Here is a 24991-nt window from a genome sequence, read left to right as displayed (position 1 = left end):
TTGTTCACTTTCATTAAAAATTTAATTAAATTTTTTTCCGATGAGGTGAGGTTACCAAAACACTCCATCCATCTGCTCCTGGTCCGGCCCCTCTGTCAAATTTTAGAATCCATTGTGGCCCACCAATCAAAAAGATTTCCCACCCTTGCTCCACGCTGTAGGTTTGTTTGGCAGTGAAAATGCTATTATTTAAATTTGCTGGTAGGGTGGGGGCACAATTCTTTTTCTTTGCGCTGGAGGGGGTGTAACATAAAATAATTGAGAAGCACTGCCCTGGAGTAACCCATCACGCCCCCCTCCACCCATCAGCCATGCAGTGCAGGTCACAGCTGACTAAACGCTGTCATTCTGGAATGTGCTGGCTATTATCTGTCCATTCACTGCTGACGGACATCTTTTTGTCAACCCCCACCCCAAAAAGCTGGGAGGGGCGTCCTAATCGCATGCTAATTGCGGCTCAGTTCCTCCAGCCCATGAACATGACAAGCATGTCATGCACTAACCTCCATTCCTGGATGGAGGTTAAGGGGAAGAAAGGAAGTAGCAAGTGAGGATTTTTTTCTTTTAGCTATTCAGGCCTTTAAAATTAGACTAAATAGACCCCCTCAAATTCCCCAGGCTAGTGGACTCGCTGAACCAAAGAAAATGTCAGTAAACTCAGAGGAACATTCCTAGCCCGCTTGGGGGAAATATCAGGGCGCATCATGTGTTCGTCCCACTCACCCCCACCAAAACACTCCACCGCTTGCACGGCGCAACTCAGAAGACCTAAAAGAATGACCACCACAACGTCCAGGGGATGGCACTGTACTGGAAAAAAAAATCAGATTCGACCTTTGTACATTTTCATCATCATTACAATTAGTAGGGGCTATAATTTGCCATGCCTTGACATCATGGTTGTTCTGTCTATCTTACATTGGATGACATTGCCAAAAATGTCAGAAAATTTAGACAAGCGCAACAGTAGACTAATTTTAACAAATTAAGTGTTCAAATAAAAAAAAAAAATGGCAAAGTATAACTTTGCAACAATCATGAAAAGGGGTATTGTAGGGCTTTTTTTGTAAAGACCTCCACATTTTGTGGAGCCCTCGGGGTCTTATTGCATTCCAGAGCAGTCTCTCATGGTGGAGAGTCCGGTCCTTGAAGGCTTGTCATACATGTGCACTTGACATGTTTATCTCAAATTTTCTTCACTTTTAACACCACAGAGATATGAGATACTGCAAGCACTTTTAGTACCTTGACCGTTACTTTTAAATTAGTTGAAAATTTTACTCAAAGGAATACATTGCTGGACAATATATAAATTTAGGTACCCTTCAGTTTAAAAAAAAATTGTCTATTAGTTCCCACTCAAACAATATTGACCGTGAAAGAATATAAAAAAAAAAAAAAAAAAAGAAAACTTACAATTACAACATTGTTGGTCATCAAACAGTTGCTTTCGTGTAAAAAGATTTGGAAGTCATACATTTCAGTGTTTTTCGTTGAACCAGCCAAAGAAATAAAGAACATGAGTCGAGTTAAACTTTCAACATCTCAGAACCTTTATTAGGAGGGCAATGAGGATTAAAATTAAATTAAAATATAAAATTTGGGTGAGCGGTTTGCGTCTTTGACGAGAGAGGGGAGAGCTTACAAAATGAAGATGTGTGTGTGTGTAACGTATATAAAAAAAATAAAGCGAAACGCAGTAGTTGTGGTGGTTAAGCCCCTCGCCCCCACCAGAACAGTCCTCATGTGTCAATCAGTGCTGTCGTTCTCTGCTTGTTTCTTTTACCTGTAACTTTCTTCTCTTCCATCAGTGTTCAAACTTTACCAAAAAAAAAAGTCCTTCAAAAATGCAACCCACATTATCAAGTTCTACTATTACATATACAGTATATATATATATATATTTATATAAATACATACATAAATATCTTACACAAGCAACCAATTTGGAGGTGGGGGAGGAAGAGAACTATAATGAGGACTTAAGGAGGTGGGGGCGAGGCCAGGTCACAAATGGTTGCTTTGTGAGTGTGCGTCTTTCCTTTTTGTTCCTTTGAGCACAAAAAAGGGGAGGTGCTGGGGTAAGGGTTATTTGGGGGTGTGGTGTTTTAGAAGCAATCCTCAGTTGCCCCAGTACGGGGAGCTGCCGTAACTGGACTTGCTGCCTTGGCTTTTCTGCTGCATGCTGCCTGATTGACTACGCTGACCTGGACCGCCCTGGAGAGAGAGTGAGAGAAAAACCACACCACACCATTAGTCTTGCCTGTGAACAAACACCAGAGTACTGCCAGCCATACTCAAACTCTCCTTTTCCCTAGTGCGCAAACAAATCGAAAAATATATAAATACGTACCTGGGACTTTGATTCTTAAGACATTGCCATTGTATGAGTCAAACACCGACAGAAAATACATGAATGTAAGATACTAACACGCTCACACTACAATTAGGTAACGTGGAAGAAAATATAAACTACACCTCAACATGACTTCTATCCATTTCAAATGATACCTGTACACATTGCTGGCATAGGGCTGAAACCTTTACCAAAATTTGTTAAATTTAATATTTTTCACAAATCTATAATACCGATTAGTCCACATGTGTGTGTGATATTTTACATGTTACAATTTCTAGTGCTGAAAATGACTAGCGCTTTTTAATGATAACTGGTGAACAATGTCATTAGGATCTCTTGGAAAGTGCAGATTTGGGAGTAGGGCTGGGCGATATGACCTCAAATCAATATCGCGAGAAATTGACCAATTTTACCTCGATAACGATAAATGCACGATAAATTCCCCCCGTGGACTAAAATAAAAATAAATGCAGGAAATGTATATTGACTGTTTTTATTATTGACCAACTGGTACACATTACTTTCAATGAAAAATAAAAGTACAAAAATCATTTGTATAAACATTCCAAATAGCTTGCTTTGCATGACTTGAACAATGTCACAAAGAAAAAGGGTAACTCTTGCAAAATCTTTTTCTGCAAATAGATTGCGCCAAGATGCTCTCATGATGTAAATAATGGCAAATAAAAAAATGCGAAATAAAATGAAAGAAAATGTCAATGCAAGCCAAATAAACAAGTGTGCATCATCGGGGAAAATGTGCCGTCTCGAGTACTCTGGTGCGCAGTCGCCACTTGTCATCTATGTAATGCACAGTCAGGCTCAATCAGGGATCCATGTTGCGACCCGACCACAAGTCGGATGTAGATGCAAAATGCTTGACATGTCTAAGCTCCCGGCCCGATGTAGTCCATATCGGGAAATACGGCTTTCATGAAGCGTTTAAATCCTGTGCGCGCCACTGTAACTAGAGGAGCTTTATCTTTAGCTATGTGCTAGGCTATCGCGTCCACCTCTGAGACGTTCTCTCGTATGGTGTCGCCTCCGTTAATGGGCTGTTGTCACTTGTCGAACCTTGCTTCTCACTTTGAACTTTCAGCACAGCATGGTTGTGTTGTAGGTGGTGAAAAAGCTTCTGGATTTGAATCGCCGGCTACGACAGCGACGTCAGTTTTCTTTCTCGATTAGACGGGTGGAGTCACGTGACTAGAGGCGCTGTAGCGGTCTTAAAGGGGCATTAACATTGCCGCAGACAGAAAAGGCTTTTCTTTTTTTTTTTTTTAAACACCGAATTTACCGACATGGGCAAAATGATTTCGATCATTGTAATAAATTTCGGTAACGGTAAATTTTCGGTTTATCGCCCAGCCCTATTTGGGAGGTATGATCATTCCGTCTGACGCCGGTGTTATACAAACCCCAATTCCAATTAAGTTATCCATCCATCATCTGTACCGCTTCTCCTCACTAGGGTCGCGGGGGGTGCTGGAGCCTATCCCAGCTATCTTCAGGCAGTAGGCGGGGGACACCCTCAACTGGTTGCCAGCCAATTGCAGGGCACACAGAGACGAACAACCATCCGCGCTCACACTCATACCTAGGGGCAATTTAGAGTGTTCAATCGGCCTGCCATGCATGTTTTTGGAATGTGGGAGGAAACCGGAGTACCCGGAGGAAACCCACGCAAGCACGGGGAGAACATGCAAACTCCAAACATGATGGCCGGAGCCGGGATCGAACCCACGCCCGATGCTGTCTCTCACTGTGTGGCCATCGTGCTAACCAGTCGGCCACCGTGCCGCCCCAATTAAGTTATATAAAATGTAAATAATAATACATTTGTAAATCCTTTGTGACATTCATTTTGATACAATGCAAAGACAACATATCTATTTAAACTTATTAATGTTTATTTTAGCAAACCAATAATTATTTTCTCTCATTTTGAATTTACTGACTGGAGCATGTTCCCAAAAGGCTTAGAGAGAAGCAACACCAGACTAGGAAAGTTGAGGAAGGCTCAAAAAGCCTTTTTTAGGGATGTAAAAAAAAAGTAGTCTACGGGACCAATCCCGAATATGCACAACATGGAAATACCTGTGTGTCCTGTGTGAGGTGGTGATGTAACAGCTGCGAATGGGGCTGCTGATGCGGAGGCAAAATGTGCAGGAAGGGGGCTGGTGCGTAGCCTGGTGCACCCCCGGGGTTCATGGGGCCCGCGCCACCCAGTGCCGAGGGCAGGTTGAAGGGCGGCGGCGTACCAGTGTGGAAGCCTTGCTTGTCGAACGACTAGTTGAAGAAAAACAAAAACACCATCGTTTAGCAGAAGAACTACTGTACACAATTGTTACGCAATGGAATGCTCTTGCTCTGAAATGTTTGAGATCTTTTAAGTGTACATGGGCAAAGGAACATTTTCTTTCAAGACCAAATCACCTATATGACATTTCTTAGGGGCAATGTACAATGAGATTTAGATGATCGAGCATTTTGGGGTTTATTGTTTGTAGTACACTTGCATTCTAAACTTAATGTAGGCAGTTGAGTTACGTTTATATCACAGTATTCCCCCGCAATTCCCCGGGACAAGGCCCCGCCGCGAATAGTGAAATAGGCAGAGACGGTGTCTGTTGTGTAAAGGTTAAACTAACCTGAGATATTTCTTGCTTGCAATAACAATGAAAAGACAGACAATGACAGAGTTTTTTTTATCCAGCTTTGTCCCGCACGTACATACTGGTCTGTACTCAACTGATTCCCAGACAGTTCAGCGCTCTGTGGTTTCAAAATTTACCAACAGAGGCTGCTAACATACACCGTGAAATTCTCCCAGTCAGTCAGGCAGAGCACTCAGAAAAGTCACATGTACAGATATTTAGAACTCTCGCCACACATAAGGCCCAGTCCATTTTGGAGAAAATTTCAGACTTTTAGGCGCCACCAATGGTCGTGAAAATACGGCACCTCAAGGTCTCCCTATTGTATATTTTCACTAATTGCATGTGTGTCTGAAAGGCATCTCCCACGATATATAGGGGGTTCCTATTAATAACACGTTCTTATGAAAATACGGACAAAAAGTGAATGAGTGAGAATTCACCTGTGTTTTGCTGTAAATAGATGCACTTATGTCAGGTACTCCTCCACTGCTGCCCGATCCAGACATTCCGGGTGCTGAGGGCAAAAGGGAAAGCGACATGCGTTACAAACGGAACATGTCAGTGCCACACAGGTGCGCGAATAAATAAATAGATGGTGGGAGGGGCTCTTGGGGAAAGGTCAGCCAGTAAAAAGATGCTGATTAATGAATTTGAGGCACGGCACAAGCAGGAAGCACGCCATTTTCCAACGTGAATGACGTCCAAACAAAGACACACACTGAGCGTCCGCATGTTTATTTTTAAATGCCCACTGATTTGATTTGCATGTGCGCACGTGCGTGTGTGTGTGTACGTGCATGTTGGCGCATGTACCTTTCCCTGGGCCGCTGCCCGCCGACTTGGCGACTTGAGACTGGGCAGAGCCTCCGTACCCTCCCTTATTGTACTCCCCAGCATGGGCTTGAGACAGGTCATCAAAGGCTGAAGGAGGAGGAGGAAGAGGAAGTAAAGAAAAAGAAGAGCAGATAGGACAGGTGAGGTGAAGAGGAGGTGAAGAGAAGGGGAAAAGGCAATAAGGTAACCTGACTACAATGGTAGCTGTGTCTATATTGAGCCGACCTCTGCAAGGGGGCGGTGATAGTGGTAGTGTTGGGCGGGGAGGCATTGAGCTATGCATGCAGTAGAAGCCTAACACACACACACACACACACACAAACAAAAGGCATGACTCCCCAACAATCCACACACATGCAGTGTAGACGGTAAATAGAGGGCAAGATCCAAGATGGCCAAATTTTCACTAACAAGCAAGCTCAGTTTATATATACACATTTTGATCAGGAAACTGAAATTAGTTATCAGTTTCTTTTTATCCACTAATTTAGAAGAAATTGGGAAATAAGAGACTTGAAAAACACCTACTTTTAATGAGAATATGGCCACGCTGCACACACACACACTTTCCCTGTTTCGGTCTGAGTCATTGAAGGGACCGATTACAAACTCTCCATTGGAAATCACCGGACTTTCATTGCTTATAACGTTTTTACATGCAAACCTATTATATAAGTGCCAAAGTTAACGTCAATGCTCAAATGAGGCTTTGTTCTGCTTTAGCATCAGTCAACATGTTTGGAGCAACATTTTTGAGACTCAACGTGAAAGGGAGTTTGAGAAATAAAACAAAAATTATGTACTCAACCCCCCCGCCCCTCCCCATCTTTTAGAGCATCATGCAACCTTAACTGACATGCACATGAGAAAACCAGTGTTTAAAAAAAAAAAAAAAAAAATCTACGCATAGGTACAGTCAACCTTCATTATTCCAGAAAAATCTACTCTTAAGTCAAATCATCTTCATAAAACTAAACAACCTAGCCAAAAGTTTTTATTCAAACGTGACATTTTTAGACAAATGTTAAGACCTTGCTATCCAATGTTAAAACAAAACAAAAAAAAAACCCACTGAGAACACTTAAAAACAGAAAAGGGGAAGGATAATTTTGCCTTGATGTAGGTCTGCGCTATTTTACGAAGTGCCAAGTCATTGACAATATGGTTCTGGAAATTAGGAAAGAACGCTGTTCCTCCAACTATAAATACTATTATTCTACGAATAAAAGGACACTGAAGAAGCCGTTTAAGGGAGACATTCCATTCAAGGTTTTTAAAATGGTACAATAAAGCAATACCTACCGTTTGCCTTCACACATTATCACACAATTCCGTGTGTATACATGTAAAATCTTTTTTTAAACATTATTTTCCCCAATTTTGTACTGCTGCATTCAGCATTGTTTTTAATGGTTGGGGGTGCGTCTACTGGTGTTCTTAATATAGATAATGCTCCATTTAATAATGTGGAGACCCGTAGCTAGTAGTCCGAAGCCGCTAATGCATGTACAAATTAGTTCTTAGGGCTAAATTTTGATGTTGCGGCTTTTACTTTTTGCAGTCTGGAAATTATGGTCTTCAAAATAAGGACTGGGGGCCCGGGGGGGAAATGTGGATTATTTTATTTTAACATGGTTAACCAGTTACGGTCAATGCAACTATGAATAAGTCAAATAAACTGGTCATGATCAAGATTAAATAAACCTTTTAAACTATGCGACTATATACTGTAACTATTTTTAGGACTGGGTAATATGGCTGTAAAATGTTTCACATTAAATATCAGTCAATATTGATAATAGATTTTTTCAAATTAAAACAAGAAAAAAATTAATACCTTTATTTATTTAAATAAAGAAATTTACAGTTGACCAACCATCTTATGACTGAGCTGACCTCTGAAACGCGCGTAAGACCCTCAATTAAGAGGCTCATAAACTCCGCCCATGTTTGGACTTCCTAAATAGAGTGGTCCGTGTGTCATCGGCAGCAGCAGTGAGTCTGAGATGTGTGTGTGCTTCAAAGAACAACTGGGTGTGCGCCCTTCTGTTGTGCGACTGAAATTGTAAGGAAAGTGGGATTGAATGTGGTTTCCTGTTTGTAGATTCAACTGGGGTGGAAATGAGTGAATGTAGTGTAGAAATGTAATGTGTAGACGTGTGCGCCAGCGTCGCCATGTTCGCTGAGAGAGAGCAGTGCACAATTGTTCACGCACACAGCAATCGCTATACATACTGAATTATCTTGCAGTCCCAGTTAAAAAAAATTTAATAAAAAAAATATAAAATACTACAAGTGTTTTTGAACAGGTTATTTAAATGTGAATGTAAATATTTCCTGTTAAAAGTGTCAGAAAATATAATTTATAGTTTTCTCTTTTTTAATGTTAACATTCTCTTTAATTTAATGACATCTATTTAAATATCATTCCTGAGCAAAGGGAGAGTGATTTAAAATAAATAGTAATGTTGAGAGCAATTATTGTATAGATCTCAAAACTCAGCACTTGGTGGTGTAAAATAGCACAAATAAATGCAATTAACCCTGCTGACATAAATATTTTTGATGCATTTTAACTTGCAATCTCCTTGTCATGGCAGTAACAGATTTTATGGGTTTTGAGCATGCTCACACTCTAGCTGTTGTCATTTTTATTTTTTACATGACATGGATATAAAGCATTTTTAACTATCTCGGAGCTGATTGACAATTGGGACCAGTCCACAAATACCAGTGAGTTTGGCGGGTGGGATTGGAATGGGTTCAAGACCGCTTCAAATGAAGCTTGGAGGTACAATTTCTATCACCAAATGATACATCGTTCAACCCTATTTATTCAAATTCGACCTGTTTTGGGGTCTTACCTGTGCCATATGCATGCTGTCCATAGGTTGGCTGATGCTGTTGGTGGTATTGATTGGAAGGGTTGGCCAGGCCCATGGTGGGCTGCTTGGCCGAAGTAGGAGGCACAAATACGGTGGGGGCGTACTGGAAGGCCGAGGGGACTCCTGGCATGCCCGCGTAATACGGCAGACCTGACACACAAATTACACTATAATAAAAATGTGTCAAGGTCGAGTGTGGAGCATGTAGTGCCCATCTGTACCAGTATATCCATAGCCAGGTGGTAGTGGGGGGTTGAGGAAGGCCTGGTTCTGGTTCTGCTGGCCTTGGCTCTGGCCTTGTCCCTGCCCCTGCGTACCACCCTGCGGCACCTGCTGGGCCTGTGACTGCACACCCCCCGTGGACAGGCTGGTGGGCGGCGCCGGGGATGAAGAGTCATTTCGGCCAAACTTTGTTGCCTCACCTAGCAAACGGGAGACCAAAATATGATGTAAAGGTAGCCGACTAAACCGCCATTCGCAAACTATGGGTGTGCTCACAATTGGCAAGATACCTGGAGTGTTGACTTTAGGGCTGCAACAATTAATTGAATTACTGGAACAATTGTGTGTGCGTGTGTAAAATTGAAGCTAAATCTCTACCTTAAACCTTAGCAGGGATAATTTTTCGGTGCGCATACAGTCACCATTGGTCCACGAGGTAGCGAGCTGGGCCCTCTGCAAACGTTCCAGTTTCTCACGTTGCCCCTTTTACAAAATTAATTGCCCACACCTAGTGGCCTTGCATGTGCCTTTAAGAGGTAGGGCTTGGCATGTGCCACAGCCAACAACAACTGCTGCATGTGTGTGGTAATAGTGTTTGTTTTCACATTCTCCCGGCATTCAATAAACAAGAGTGCATCTGTGACCGTGGCTTTCTTCATTTCAGTGATTATACCGTTACAGGGCCAAAAATTTAAAACTGAGGGAAAACTGTAATTGCTGTTGTACTTTTGCAAGTAGGTCCAAAGATGTTACAAGACGGTGCAGAACCCTGTCTAAAAAAAACTTTCTCCAGATTGACAGACAAAACCCCACCGCCACTCACCTGAGTAAGGATTGCTGGCCAAGCCGTCTCTGCCAGGCATGGTTGCCGTAGTACCAGGGAATGCTACACCATAGTAGTCCTGCATAGATGGTAAGACACTGAGTGTAAATTCTACCATCACCAAGTAATCGAACCTTTAACTGACCATATGCTCTTCCTAATATATTCAAAATGAGACTCACAATAGGAAGGCGAGACTGCAACATCTGCAGGTCCTCGTAACCATAGATCTGCTAATGCAATTAACACAAATGACAAGATAAGTATGTTTGTCTCATGCTCAAATTTCCCCATTGTGGGACTAATAAAGGACATCTTATCTTATACATCTGTATTTGACATTTAATGTTACCGGGTAAGCAGGGAGTAAGCCACCAGGGCCCATGATGTACTGGCTGGCCAGGAGAGGGGGTACTCCTTGTGCCAAGTTGGGGGGAGTTTTACCTGGGAAAGAGGAAAAGCGATTAAGTCAAAATCACTTGAGATTTAATCGATTTATGTACTTACAGGTTTAAATGCGTTTTGTAATGAAGGTTAATGCGCCACATTTTGTCAAATGTCTTACATTTTCTGCATCACAAAAAAGGTAGCAACTAACAGGATTCATGGGCACAATTCAATAACAATCTTCAACGACAGAGAAGTTGAACACTGTTGCAAACCAAAACAGCAACCCCTAGGGACCACTTCAACAATCTGTCAGATGAATTAAAGTATGGAGTTTAAGCATATATTGTAAAACAAGCTCCCGAAGTACAAAGATGACCTTATGTTATGCAGAGATGGCATGAAGTGATGTGGGCGTTCCACATTGTTGTACTTTTCCTATTCTACCCAGTCTACTTCAGTTCTCCAAAATAGTTCTTGTTACAACCAAGTTTAACAGCCACCTAATGCCTCCGCCCAACAGTGGTTGAGTAAATGAACTGTCCCCATACAGTAATCTGCATATTTGCAGTTTACCATTTACTGCTCTTCTGAAACGCCCCAAGTTGCCACAGAATGGCACCAAAGCCCCATCTAAAAAGGAAAAAAAAGCTTCCTTCGAAATAGCCTCATCTGTTAGGCTTTTAGAATAGAACGACTTTTATCATTGGACAAGTGCAAACCAGCAGTATCAATGCAATAAGATTTTTCCTGAGCAACCACATTAAATAAAGTTTCTGATGAGCCTTCTTAAGAATGGCTTTGTGTTGGCACTCCGGGCAGGAGTGCTTAATTTGAAGGGAAAGGTTATGAGTTTTATATTAAGTGTTTTAGGATCACAGTTTGGGCTTTCTTTAAGCGTCAACTATCAATAAGGGCAATCCTAAACATTTTGACGGAGGCATCAATTACTCACAGTTGCCCGCTATTCGTGGCACAGCCTAGCTCAGTCCCTATTTTAATGTACATAGGAAAAACAGAAGATGGTCAACATAACAGTAAATCTTTGAGTGCTTACCAGCAGTGGTGGTGAGTAGGGGCGCAGTGCGGCTGTTTGCAGCGGAAAGAGCACAGTTTGTGCCATTCTGGGTCAGTCCTGGCGCTCCGGACGGGTGTGGAGCGCTGTTGGCGCTTGAACTACTGCTGACAGCCAGCGGGGTCGCAGGAGTGGCATTGTGGGGCTGGCTGGACGGTGTGGAAAGGGCGTGGAGATTGCCGCTAATGCTGTCTTCGTTACTTGTCTGAGGAAAATGAGGCCAGAGAGAGAATGAGGTCAAGTCTTTGATGCGTAACTTTCTGTTTCAAGTTGGTGGGAGGACTTTCACACTTACTGGCAGAGATGAGCTTGTGGTGTGGGCCAGCCCTGATGAATGAGAACTGCTCACGTGACTGGAAAGCAAATGACAATACATTTACATTCGTCAGCATTCATTCACACACGCTTTAAAAAGTGATCAACTTCCCTTTGCACTTGTATGACGGTAGAATTAAAAATGTTACTGATAAACAGACAATCAATTTAACTTTACACCGATACCTCCGTTTATGATGGTCCCGACATATGTTTCAGGATTATAATGCTCAAAGTATAGTGCGGGCACTGTAGCCGTGATTACGGTATTCCATTTGAATGCTGTATTTTACAAAAAACAAAAAAAAAACAAAAAAAAACAAACGGCTTTCTACCTGTTGAGCGAGGGGATGGCCGCCGAATGCGTGGTGGTGGTTGCCGGTGAAGGCGAGTGGTGGGCGGGGCCGCCGTCACTCAATATCGGAGACTCTGTTTTCACAGTTCTCAGCGATGGTGCAACTAAAATGGAAGGGGGAATTTGGTTCTTTTTTTTTTTTATCATGTGAATTTGTCAGGCATTCTGAGTCACAAACTTACCGTCCTGTGAGCTTTGCGTCTTCATGCCACAGTAACCATTCTATCATAAATGAGAAAGAAACTCAAGATCATCAAAATCATTCTTTCAAGCACACATTTTCTCTAACATTTTCTAAACGATACTGAGCCAAGGCACATATTTTACATTGAAATAAAATCTCATGCCACAAAACCTAAGAATATAAAGTGCATTTAAAAAGATGGATACACCGGTTAATTGCACCTGCTGCCATGTAGTGCAAGAGCATTTAATTGTTCTGTCACCACACACAGCTGGTATACCATGCAGGAAGATAAACTTCAGACTGAGGCGCCCACCCCCGCCCACCATGCTTTGATCAACTGATGTTTAAGGTAAATAAAATTCGATCCATCTGCGTGACCTTCCATTGCAAATATCCCATGTTATAATGTGGGTAACTGTGGCTATTAATATGGAGCAGCCAATGTACGTACAATTAGATATTGCAGCTTTTGATTAGGTGTGCTTTGTAGTTCAGAAATTGCTGTAAATAATTTTATGATGATAAGTGAAAAATGTTGTGTATCAGTGCTCTTGCCTTACCGTGAGGGGGGCGGCAACAGATGAGGGGCTTTCTTTGCTCTGAGAGAAAGCGAGGTGGGGAGGCAGGGACCTGGGTCCACCACTCTCCACACGTTTTCCAGGGACCGATGCCGTGGAAGAGGGCGGGGCGGCCACACCGGAGAGGCCTAGGGAGGGAGAGGGCGTGGCGCTCGGTAAGCCCAAGGACGGTGAGGGGAAGCTGGCATCTGGCATGGTGGTTATAATGCTCATGTGTTCGCTGTTAGGAAAACGTGGAGGGAATATTCTTAGGTAGGTATTTAAAAAAAAAAAATGTCCCCCCCACAAAGAAAAGTTACACACCTCAGTGATGCAGGTTTGGAAAACAAGCTCTGCGGCTGCTGCACGGGAATGGCAGCAGCCCCCGCTGGAAGTGCCAACGGTGCTTGCTCCCTGGTTGACTCCTTTTGGGCCATGTCGACGGCACCCGTTTCAGAACCAAAATCCAGTGCTCCGAACTGAACATTAAAGCCTGAGACGTCAGACGAGCCTGGCATCTCTACAGCCGACGAAGGAATCTGAGGACGGAGAAGAGTTTTCGTGTGAATAGATAAAGGGCATTTTACAACATTTAACTGGCCACAAAAAAAACTAAAAATTCTTCCCAGCCACGCAATGCACATCTACGAGTTTTTTTTTTTTTCTAAATCAGTTCTGCGCACGCAGCTCCTGAAGACATATAGGGGTCTAAAGGAATTACACATTTTTTTAGATCATTCCTACAGCAACAAGGTCACGCAAATGTGAAACCTGGAGCGCACCATAGTCCATTGCTAAGTCAAAGTAAATTCAAATCGCAAACATCCAGTTTTGAAAATAAAATAAAAATATATATATCAGTAATCAATGAATAACAACACTAACTACTCTATGATATTCACAACTTTCTTAGTAGTTGTATTGGGGCACCTTTGAGGGGAGCGGGACTCTACGCTTCTGGGTCTTGAGCTGCCGCATGGGAGGTGGTTCTGTGATAGGTGGGTCCCCACCTGGCAGCTTCATTCCTGGTGAGTGTCCATCTCTAACAGGCAGGACTGACGATTCGTGACCTAAAGCATACAAAAAGAAATGGGGGGATCTAACTGGACATTCGAAAAGATGGGTAGAGGGACTGCGTGGTTTTAGGAAAACATTGAATTGCAATTTTTCTGACAGATATTGCAATTTGAATTTAATTGACAGAACTTTTTTTCTTGGGTTTTGCTTCATTGCAATAATCACTATTCCTCATTATTCTAATAAATCTAGCACACTTAAAATGCTCCCTGAGGGAGGCAGTCCTTTTAAGGTTTTTAAAACGGTTAAATAAATTCCTACTGCTTGCCATCAAACATGTATAAAAATGCAATTGTGTGGAAAAAAAAAAGGCATCACTATTTACTCACGCTGATAAAATGTAGCATTTTTATGTAAACATGTCATCTTTATCTTTTATGTAATGATATCAAAACAATAAAGTCCCTTGGAAAAGCTAAACTAAGAATAGAGACATTTTGAGACCCATTATAATGTAGATCTTAAAATTCTACAAAGTACTTTGTAGGGCAAAATAGTGTAAACAAACACGAATAACACTGCTGATAACTACTATACTCAAAAAACCTCCCCGTCATGGTTGATGGCAGCCGCAACCAATTCATTTCTGGTTTTAGAGTGTACTTACTATGTAGCTGTTTTATTTCTAGATACTTAATTGTCATACTAATTTGCCTTTCATAGGTGGTTGGTCTCCACCCTACCGCGGTGCTATTCCGACTTGTGAACTGTGTTGCACACCTAAGCAATTATTTTGGTCTTTTACGACTCTGCATTTCAAAATTAATTGAGCGATTAGCTCTAGCTTCACGTTCTCCCTCTCTTGTGCTTATCCGCATCAAGCGATAGCGCAACATGTTCAAAGTGTGGCATACTTGCAGTCACAGAAGTGAGGATTAGTTACTTAAACGAGGTTCTGCACCATATAGGCCATAGCCGCTGCTTACAATGGTGCAATGCAAGTTAGCTTGGCGTCGAGCGTTCGCAAGGAGCTAGGACAGTAGGGATAAATTGTTCAGCCCCTGTATGCAGAATAGAAGAATGTGTAGAACACAGACGCAATTGTACCTGGTGGCGTGGGCACTTGTGGGGCGCGGGAATGGGACAGAACAGGAGGCTCTGTGGGGGGAAGGGTGGAAGATTGTTGGTGTCTGTTCGCTAGCTGGCTGAGCACCACAGAGGGTTCTGGCTGAAGCTTCATCTCCACTACAACAAAATGAAAACAATTGTTAAATGGAGATGTACATTTTTATTTATTTTAAAATCAGTGTGGCCACTGCTACCAAGGGCTTTAGTTTTTCCTTCGCCCTCTCTGTGTGGGACTCGTGAGTTGGAGAGTGCATCCTCGGTGTGTCCTTCATAACCGAGTGTCTTTGCTAAAGATAATAAAAAAATATATATTCTTGTGCATTTGAGACTTTTTGCTGTACCGAACGGTATCGAACCGTGACACCAATACCGAGGTACGTACCGAACCGTGACGTTTGTGAGCCGTACATCCATAATTTATTTACAGATTTATTTTTAGTTTATCTTATTGTGCGTTCTATACAAAATATTTGATGGAAAAAATAAATTATAATTTTGAAAATATATTTTAAGATATTTTATCACTATTTGCGGAGAACGGAGACCACTCAAATATTGGACATCTGAAGGATATAGACGCAAATTGTTTAAAGATGCAGATCATGATTTTAGCGGTCCGGCCCACTTGGGAATAGCTTTTCCGCCATTTGGCCTCTGAGCTAAAATGAGTTTCACACGTCTGGTGTAAACGCTGTTACCGCCCAATATGGCGAAATTCAAAATGGCTGGTTTAAGGCACATTTTAGGAAATGGGTATCAGAAAATTTGTTTCGTTGTTTGTGTGTGGGAAGGCAATACAGAGAACTACTTATATAAAAGTTTATAAAAGCTTGACCATTTTACATAACGACCTGTTTAAACAAAGAAGAACTTACTGTGTAGGCCTGTTAAAGGTCCGTTGTCCAATCTCTGAGGTTTGATTTCGACCGAGGTTGAGGTGGTGGGGGCAGGGCTCGGTACAGTGGGTGGCACGGCATCTTTGGAAACACTACCAGTGATGGTTGCGTGAGCGGCCGTAATCTGACTCGCTCTCTGACCGAGCCGAGGCCCGTTGTGCTGATCAGCTGTCCTGGCATCCAAGACGGGTGCCGGTTTGGGTACATTGAGGGACCCAAAACCAGGTCCAGGGACTGAAGACTGGGCAAGATGAAAATATAATATAAATACAGAGTGGGCCAAAATCATTAAGTCTTACTTTTATTTATTTTTTAACTTTTTCAATATTGTGAACCTAGATTACGTTGTAATGGACTTTCCATGTTTAAAGGACGGGAATGTGCCTTAAATTCCAATTTGATGTCTTTCATTATGGGGAAATAAATTTATTTTTTTAAAAAAGCTTAGAACTATCTTCATTTGGTTTAGAAAACTCTTAGGCATAAAAGGATTTTAAGATAACATTCACCTCTGGCAGGAAACCTTAACTTAGACACTGTACCATGCATAAAATCATGTATCCAGCAAAAACAAATTGTTTTGTTAATGGGCAAAAGCGTTTTAAAAAAAGAAATGACATCTCTCTCTATATACATACACACACACACACACACACACCCCTACCAGTGCGGCGTGTGCATAAGTGGTGCTTGCAGAGGCGGCGTGGGCGTAGCTGTGCGTGGCCGTGCGTCCATTATGGTGGGAGTTGGTGAAAACCAGGCTTTGGCCCAGATCCTCGGCAGCGGGTCCGTCAACTAGGTCTGACTCCACAGACACTCCGGCCTTTGGCAGGAGGCCTGTCAGATCCACACTGGAGGGGAAGAAATAAAATATTGAAATGAAATATTCAAAATAGTACAAGTCAGCGGGAGGTCTCACTTGTGGTTTCCCGGAGTGGAAGAGGAAGTGAATACTTTGGTTTCAGATAACTGAGAAGGAGCAAAAAAAAATAAAACATTAGTCAAGTAAGTAATGGATAAAAACCTCTAATGGGCATTATCACAGCCCCATCAACTCACGTCTTCATTCCAGTCTTCTGTAGTCCAATCTTCTGGGTTGCCTCCCCATGTTGCTAAAAAACAGCAGCAGCCATGTCAATGACATAACACTGGAATAATTTAACTTAACAGTAAGTGCCACACACCACAAGGAGGGAAATACAATGGTTATTTTGGTAGTAATTATATCCACATGGGAAAATGCACAGTTCATTCATGTTCGCTGCAACTCACCTGACGTGACGCAACTGAACCAAAACAAATGGTCTATTCCAAGTTGATTTCAAGGTAGGCAGAAATTGTCACCAAGATATTTAGTTAATATTAGTTCAGATAGTTTATATCTCAATTATTTTTGTCATTATTCCCTTTACTTTAAAATTTTCAGGCACTTCAAGATGCAATGTTCAAAGTAGGGATGGGTGACTACCAATACCAGGTATCTGTAGGCACCAAAGTAGTCGATACCAGTCACGGATACCAAGGAGGGCTCTTGTGGCCGTTATACGACCAAGAACAAAAGCCCGTTTTTAACTGTGTGGGGAAGGATTGTGAGTGTTTGCGAGCACACAATGTTTTTTCGTCAGTCTTTGTACAAGGTCGCAAAAGACTTTGAACATGTTCAAAATTGGATCGTGACAAGATATACTGTTTGCAACCATTAAAACCGTTAGAAAGCATTATTAGTGGGCTGCTACCAACACTGCACATTTGCCAAGTCAATTTGGGGAAACAACTACATTCTCCATCATGGTATTTTTATACATAACTTAATATTTATTCAGTCCTTGCAGTTCATCAGGTATCACTGGAATATTATTGAACTACAACTTTGATTACATTTAACGATCAGAAGACGAAATATATGCGACCGAATTATAATTCTTACATTTCAAGACAAGTTGAAAAGATGGTGTTGACGCTCTTTATCTATTAATGAAGGACCTATGTTCAGGTTTGTCATGTCCCTTACCGGGTACCTCAGCAGTCTCGTTGGCATCACTCTCACAATTCTCATGGCGACCGGCGGGGTAGGCAGCAGGATTGAAGGAGCTAAGAGAGGAAAGCAGGTTAATGTGACCATATGGATGAAATGTCTGTTTATAAGCTAGATTTCCAAAAGAGGTTCAGAATTTTTTTTCGACATGGTCAAAATTGAGATATGTGCTTGTCATAAACATCACCACCTCTGTCAACCTTCATCAGTAATGAGGACATTCTTACCCCATAACCTGGGCAAACCTGGCGCCGGCAGCTGCTCTTCCTCGACCACGACCACCAGCCCCTGAAGGCACACACAAAGTACCACGAGAGGTTTTTAAACAGTTTTCACACAGTTTTATGAGGGCTGGTGATTAATGTATTCCAAAAACATACATGGTTGGTCGATTGAAGACTGCAAATCATTTGTACGTGTGAATGTGAATGGTTGGTTGTTTACATATGCGCTGTGATTAACTAGCGACCTCAAAAACAATCCTTGCTTACATGCAGTGTTATACCCCAATATTTGGAGGAGGTAGTTATAAAAAAAAAGAGTTTGTGTTGCCAATTTATGTACTTGCATGCTATATTTCTGAACATTTCATTCATTACAAAAAAAAAAAATTCCCGCTCAGAAACAGAAAATGAGTGCACACATTTTCACATTAAGAAGCCCAAGTCACAGGTCAGTCAGTGGAGAAAATCAATACATTGCAAAAGTTGTGCTTTATCCCCGTTGGAAACTTAATGCAAGGGATGCATGTGTCTATTGTAATTCTACATGACAAAAAAAACAGTGTGTGCGCTGGAGCCATGTTACTGGTCAACAACAGATATGGACGAGCCGAATTGTTAAACATAACTATTCTAAACTTAATGTTTGGGACAAAATATTTCAAATCTTATATGGTACCAGGACAAAAACTTAATCACAGAAGGAGCAAAAAAGAAAAACATGCTTAAAATGTCAATTATTTACTCTGCTTTTAAGGCCATTTGACACACCCCTCTTGTTTTGCTTTCACCAAAAATAACGCAGAACCACCTGGGGACATTCTTACCAAAAGATGACCACCAATTCATTTACAGCAAATCAAGACGCCACAATTGTCTATAAAGATTTAGGCAAGCTCTTTTAGGTAGAATAACCGTGCAGCTTTAATTAGCAGCACCCCCTTCACCTTCAATGGGTGGCAGCTGTGAGGCTTATGCTCACTGCACAAATGTTGAGTCTTCAAGTATTTCACTAGCTCACTGACACAAATAGATGGTGGTTGATGGTCGCTAAACCTATGAAGAGGAAAAGGGCTGTTAAAGGTGGTGTTTTTCCCCCTTTTGACCAAGTCGCCCTTCTGTACCAACACAAAATAAATTGTGGATCAGAAGATACTGAATTTTTTCACCTTCAGAGGCAGCAGATCCAAAGCAAAGGAAAGATGTGACAGATGTCAAGTTTACCACCAGACGCATATTGCGTATATCACGCCAGACATGCTAAAACTGATTTTCCTGACTTTTGTCCATGAAGGAAATGCATCTACCAGTGTTATGTATTCAGGATACAAAAAAACTTTAAACTTAATTTAATTGCTGAAAAAAAATGTGACTGCTTGTTATCACGGAGGAGCCCAGCCCTAGGGCTGGGCAACATGGCTGAAAAGTATATCACGATACAAGTACAGTAAGCATTCCCACCTACGGACCTCTGTCAAACAGAAATTCCCTCACCCGAAAAAAAAATATATATGCATTAAATTTTCTACTACTATATTACATTAATGATCAAGTCCTCACAACGGAAATTCTGATATTTGGAAGCCACAGCGAAGCCGCAGTAGCGCAAACTCAAGATGTTCCCGCTCCATACAACGGAAAAACTGACCACTCCGCCATGATCGGATTCAAAACTGCGACATGTGAATGACTTCATTGGCATGAGTTTTGTCATCTGTAGCTCATGGCACCCAAATGAAAAAGAACGGTAATGGCCGTGTAAGAGAGTGAAATGCATGCAATTAAGGAAAGCAGGATACTAAGGAAAAACAAAACAAAACAAGGAATCAATTGTGGCTCTGTACGATTCCGGCAGTTTACCTGCTCAGAGGAAATTGCGCTTACGGCTTGACGGACGAAGTACAGCGGCGTAAATGAATGTGCCCTGGAATGCTTTAATTGTTGTCGTATAATACTTTATATTAGTGTAGTTACTAACAATCTCTTGCGGTACATGTATTAGTGTCGACCAACCATCTTAGGACTACTTTATCTTTAATAGCGTACCCATTATTACCATAGTCCATTCATATTTTACTTGTCTGATTTAACACTAGTGGTAGCATGTCAGACAAAGAGAACTCCTTTATTTGTACGCCACATGTGCATCCGGAGGTGCTTCATCAGGTTAATAGGCAATATATCAACTTATTGTACTGAGTTGACTGGTCATTTATTAGCACAGAGTTTCAGCACCCTCTCTCTGTGTTGCTGCTGCTTCTTCGTTGGTTTAGTGCGTTTCTTCAGGTTTGGAGGCCGCTGCGCGATGCCTATAACATGCACAATGCGGCAATTGGGGTATGCTTTCTGATTTTTGTTTCTATCAAACATTTTATTGAAGGCCATTTCTATAGATATTGGTCACATGACGATTCCAATACATATTGATATTGGATTATCGCCCAGCCCATTATTTAATCAGGCTGTGGGTGTGTGTGTTTGTGAAATGTGCTGCTTCTATGTGTGACGGAGAAGCCGACAGCCTGCTGTGACACGGAAAAAAGTTCACAGCCACCCAGCTCCCCCATCCGTCATGGAAAAGGCGGAACTCGCAACGCCTCTCACGCATTTCTGCATCGATTTTACACGTAAATACCCCACCTGAATCGCTCGACACACATTTAGTCTGACTGAAGCATAAGAAAGTTGATTACCTCTACCTCGTCCTCTGCGTCCACGGTCTCCCCCCCTCTCCGCGGGTACCACCTCAAAGCCGTTCTCCTCTGCATTACCTGAAAGTAAAGCATTAACAAAAACAGCATGAGCAAAGTGTCCACGCTACCCACAACACCTCCATGAACGTGTACTGAATAGCAAGGCAACCATGTGTCAGAGTGTCGACTAGTCAAGACAAATCATTGCATAATCTATCGTCTTTATCGCAACAATACAACATTGAGACTATTCACATGTTTTGGGGGGGGGGTGCCAGTTTGTTTATAACAAATCTCAGTGGGGCTCATCTTATACACACCGAAAGAAAAGAAAATGGTGATGGTTATTTAGAATCTCAAGCTAAATGTCAAGGTACCACTGTATTTGCTGTATGCTGCTGTTTAGAACTGGGGTCCAGACAGCTGAGCAGCAAACCAATGTGCATGCATGAACAACAGAATCTATAATGTTCTTGACAAACACACCAGCCATCATTAAAAATAAAGCAACGGTTTAATGTCATTGCTCACTTTTACCTTCACGTCCTCTGATAATCCCGCGGCCTCTCCTGTTGGCTGCCCCTCGCCCGCGACTAGCTTCCCGCTCGCCTCCCTTCTTCTCACGGATCTCTTTTACCTCCGAGGCGCCTCCTTCTTTTCCAAGGCTTCGCTTCTTCCCAACGGTCTCCCAGGAGTTCTGATCACACATGCAAAAAACAAACAAAAAAACAAATCAGTCATGTGTTATCCAATCATGTAGAAGGATGACAAACAAACAAGATGCGGGCTCTCACTGTGTCAGAGGTGCTCTCAAGCAGGAAATTGATGGCTCTGTTGACATCCTCGTTGCTGTCATGAAGGGCGACCATGCACTCGTCTTGAGTCTTGCCAGTAACCTCAATCAGCTGTGAGTGTTTAAGTACATGGAATCATCACCAACACACTTTGCAAGAAAGCAGACAACTAACAGAAACTGTACCTGCTTGACTTTGCCCTCAAAGACGGCATCATTTTTGTCATAGATCATCTGGGCCAAACGGATCTGTTCTGCTGTTGCCTGGTACGCAGAAAGACTTCAGTGAGAAACAGCATCAAGATTAAACAGAATAAAAGAAAACGTTGGGAAAAAAAATAATCAAGTCAAGCAATCCAGAGTTTTAGAGTCATGTATGATAAGGTGTGACACCACCAAACCACACGAAACTATTCATTCTTACAGGACTTTGAGTCTCAGCATACAGACATCACACAGAAAATATTCGGCAAGAGAAAGGAAGTGAAATTCTCACTCTCAATCCACAACTATGTCAGTACTAGGGATGTTCCATAACATGTACAGCAACCACTCACCTGAATGTGTTTCTGTGGCTGTGTGGTAGTGGGCAGCGTTCTGTCCCGAGTCCGGGTTTGATTGCTGACCAAAGAAGTCATCATATACAGTATATACAAAACAATGTATGTACAAAATAGAAAAAAATCTGAAAACAGAGAGACACAAAGGAGAATCATCAACCTAGAGGGAAAACAGCATTGAGAATAGAATAATTACAATTCATAAGCAGTTTGTCATTACAATTAAAGACACATTGATCACATGACCAAAACCAGAAAACAGGTAAGCCGTGACTGTTTTTTACGTTTGCAAGCAGAGCAAAATGCCCCCCCTCGATACATGCTGGATTTTGTTGCTTAATTTATAATCTAAGGCAATAGAAAACAGAATACCGTGTTGCAAAGTACATGTTTTCACTTTATTTCCCCTTTAAAGGGAAACCCGAGTCACAGAGTGGCGCAATATGTGCCAGTGAGCAATCGGAAATGGAATGTTTTGTTCTTTTTTTCATAATTAAGTGATGACATATGTCGCAACTTGGCAGCCCAATAAAATATTATACACTATTTTCGACAGACTGTTATTTTGGGGACATTTTATCATGCTGCTATTTGGATAACTGTTGAGCAGGAATGTAATACATGCCTAATAATTTTGAGGCATGCGGAGCGGAAAAACTTTTTTTTGGAAAGCTTCATTATCCTGTCTCTTTAGATCATATGTTTTTTTTACCAACCTCTGATCGGTCTGGAACACCCATGATTAAACAGGGGTTCACTGTAATGCATACCAACATTAAAGTCAACTGTCCATAGTACGCCCCTTAAAGTAAACATGCAAGTGGACTGGTGCGTGGGAGTATACCATGTAAGAGTATAACTCCATCTGTCACCCACCTACCTCTGAGGGTTAAATATAGAACTCTGGAGGGGACAGTCGAGGTGTCCTCTTACAAACACCCCCTCTACACTTTCAGTCACACAAACACACCGTCACTGACCAGCGATCAAGCACTTTTATAACAATAAAATCAGTTACATTTTAATTCGACGTTTTAGTAGCAACGTAGTACACAAAAGTTCAAACAGTCGTCAGACATTACATTCTACATTAAAACAAGCACTAATTAAGTTAAGAGATATAATTAACTAATGTATCAGTTTAACGCATATTTTTAGCAGTATTAGTCAAATGTGTGTAAAGGGTGTTATTGAACAAATGGGAGTCGCAGTGGGCTAATGCCCACGTTAGCTTAGCTTTTAGCAGCCACTCCGTCTTTGTTTGGTGCGTGCGACTCTCACACGATAACCCGCTCGATATTAAAACTACAGCGTATCGACAAAACACACAAGTTCGTCGATTATAATCGAGTTCATCACTTGGGGGAGAGAATTGAATAGAAAAACAAACTTTTTTGAAAAAAAGTGTCCCAAGAACTCGCTTTATTGTCAACGCCGAGAGGAGACTGGAGTTATTGGAAGCTAACGCCTAGCGGCGTGCTAACAAGCGTGACTCAAGACAGCGCGGTCTTCTTCATATAAATAGTTTAAACGTCTCCAGATAGGGAGCGTGAGAGGTAAAAAAAAACAAAACGTTAATATTTTGTAAACGACACTATGAGAGAATAAATTTCGACAGGACACTCAAAATTAGCCAAACAAGCGAACGGCCTGTTCACACAATACGGGCACAACGCAGGCTTGGTATACGTTTTACCCACAAGTAAAAGACATAACGCGGGACCTGAGGTCAGTCGCTGTCTTCTAAAGCGTAAAGCTCCAGTATTTAACAAAATAAATCATATCAAAACATCTTCCTTGACTATCATTTCCATTACCTGCGAACACGCTTCGCTCAGATCAGCAGCAGCAGATGTCACGTGACCCACCGCGCCGTAGTTCACGGTTGTGAGAAGCTCTTCCGTTTTCTTTCCGCATTGCTTTATTGATCAAAGAACAACTTAACGACACAGAGCAAGCAGCCAATCCTACAGCAGCCGTGTGAAACACTTAGTTCAACAGACGGAAAAAAAAACACCATTACGACATGACGGGACGTATATGGGTGCGCCTCAAATGTACGGGAGCGAGCACGTTTGTTATTGATATTTTAATGGAAAATAAAATATGATTCGTACAGTGCCATTAAATAATTACGCGAAACCAATATACTTGGTTTTGCTTTATTAATTAGATCTATAATAATTTAAATTAATTGTAATCACCCAAGAAGCAAAAACAAATCGGCACATTTAATTAAACATTTAAGTGTATTATTTTAGTATCGCGTGAAAAGCAGGTAAAAAAAACAAAATAATTCACAATAAAATTTGGCATCTTTTTAGAATTAACAAACTATATAAATCTAGCGGCCCGACAATAAATAGAGTACTTAACCACTATTCGATGATCAATATAATCAATAATTATTTCTGATAATCAACTAATTTTTTCAAAGTTGTACAAAAGCTCAATAGTAAATAATATCAGATTTCTGTAGTCCTCGAAAGAAGGCTGTCATTGTTTGGAATTAAAATAAAACATTTACATTTACTTTGCATATTTTCTGACATGACCTAATCAATAATGGAATTTTCATTTGCTTTTGAAAAAATAGATGTCAATAAAATGATTTATTTTCTATCCGATTCATCCATTAATCAACAAAATAATTGATCAGATTAATCATTATAAAAATAATTGTAAATTGCAGTGCTACATAAATCCCCATTTAAAGTTGTGATTTAAATTGTCAGCTCATCTGCAATTTCTGCAGATAATTATCCCAATCATTTGAATCAAGAGGAAACCTCTAAAACATACAGGAAAGCATCCCACACTACATACGTTCTCAAAATTACATTATCATACTTGTAGATCACTTTTTTTTTTTCATCAATTCAGCTTTATTAAATGACCATGCAATTCATTCTGAAGTATTACACTTAAACTGAAATTCATATTTGTTTTGAAATTGCCGCACAGATATATTTCTAGACAAGAAAATAGT

General features: G+C 41.3%; 1 protein-coding gene across 5 annotated transcripts; it reads right to left on the bottom strand.

Annotated features, from left to right (window-relative positions):
- Positions 1 to 1529: 1529 nt before the first annotated feature.
- On the bottom strand, positions 1530 to 24005 carry LOC148344300 (ubiquitin-associated protein 2-like). Of its 5 annotated transcripts, none has more exons than XM_088296161.1 (29): positions 23820 to 24005; positions 22000 to 22127; positions 21629 to 21706; positions 21444 to 21554; positions 21187 to 21346; positions 20650 to 20727; positions 17963 to 18023; positions 17712 to 17791; positions 16760 to 16812; positions 16620 to 16669; positions 16365 to 16551; positions 15680 to 15941; positions 14784 to 14921; positions 13590 to 13729; positions 12984 to 13198; positions 12663 to 12900; positions 12098 to 12137; positions 11896 to 12019; positions 11541 to 11598; positions 11228 to 11450; positions 10136 to 10227; positions 9966 to 10013; positions 9784 to 9862; positions 8960 to 9160; positions 8718 to 8888; positions 5833 to 5940; positions 5460 to 5533; positions 4457 to 4648; positions 1530 to 2217 (listed from the first exon to the last, which is right to left on the bottom strand). In XM_088296161.1, exons 2-29 carry the CDS (start codon positions 22081 to 22083, stop codon positions 2122 to 2124), a joined length of 3441 nt encoding a protein of 1146 aa, XP_088152287.1. In that variant the 5' UTR covers positions 22084 to 22127; positions 23820 to 24005; the 3' UTR covers positions 1530 to 2121. The 5 variants fall into 5 exon arrangements, with proteins under 5 accessions (XP_088152287.1, XP_088152303.1, XP_088152295.1 ...); XM_088296177.1 differs by having other exon boundaries at positions 9966 to 10016; positions 14784 to 14834; XM_088296169.1 differs by having other exon boundaries at positions 9966 to 10016; positions 20656 to 20727.
- Positions 24006 to 24991: the final 986 nt, after the last annotated feature.

Source organism: Idiotropiscis lumnitzeri, chromosome 1, assembly GCF_059441095.1.
Source record: "Idiotropiscis lumnitzeri isolate Australia: NSW breed Sydney's pygmy pipehorse chromosome 1, RoL_Ilum_1.0, whole genome shotgun sequence".
Classification (NCBI taxonomy): domain Eukaryota; kingdom Metazoa; phylum Chordata; class Actinopteri; order Syngnathiformes; family Syngnathidae; genus Idiotropiscis; species Idiotropiscis lumnitzeri.
Note: the sequence above shows the minus strand (reverse complement) of the source record. Positions and strands in the feature narration are given on the sequence as shown.

Excerpts from the sequence above, each read along its gene's own strand:
- LOC148344300 (XM_088296153.1), bottom strand. The coding sequence starts at position 22,083 with ATGATGACTTCTTTGGTCAGCAATCAAACCCGGACTCGGGACAGAACG. Across the intron at positions 9,161-9,783 it reads GGCCAGCAATCCTTACTCAG|GTGAGGCAACAAAGTTTGGC; the intron begins GTGAGTGGCGGT and ends CCCGTTTGCTAG. Across the intron at positions 5,534-5,832 it reads GGGCAGCGGCCCAGGGAAAG|CACCCGGAATGTCTGGATCG; the intron begins GTACATGCGCCA and ends TTTTGCCCTCAG.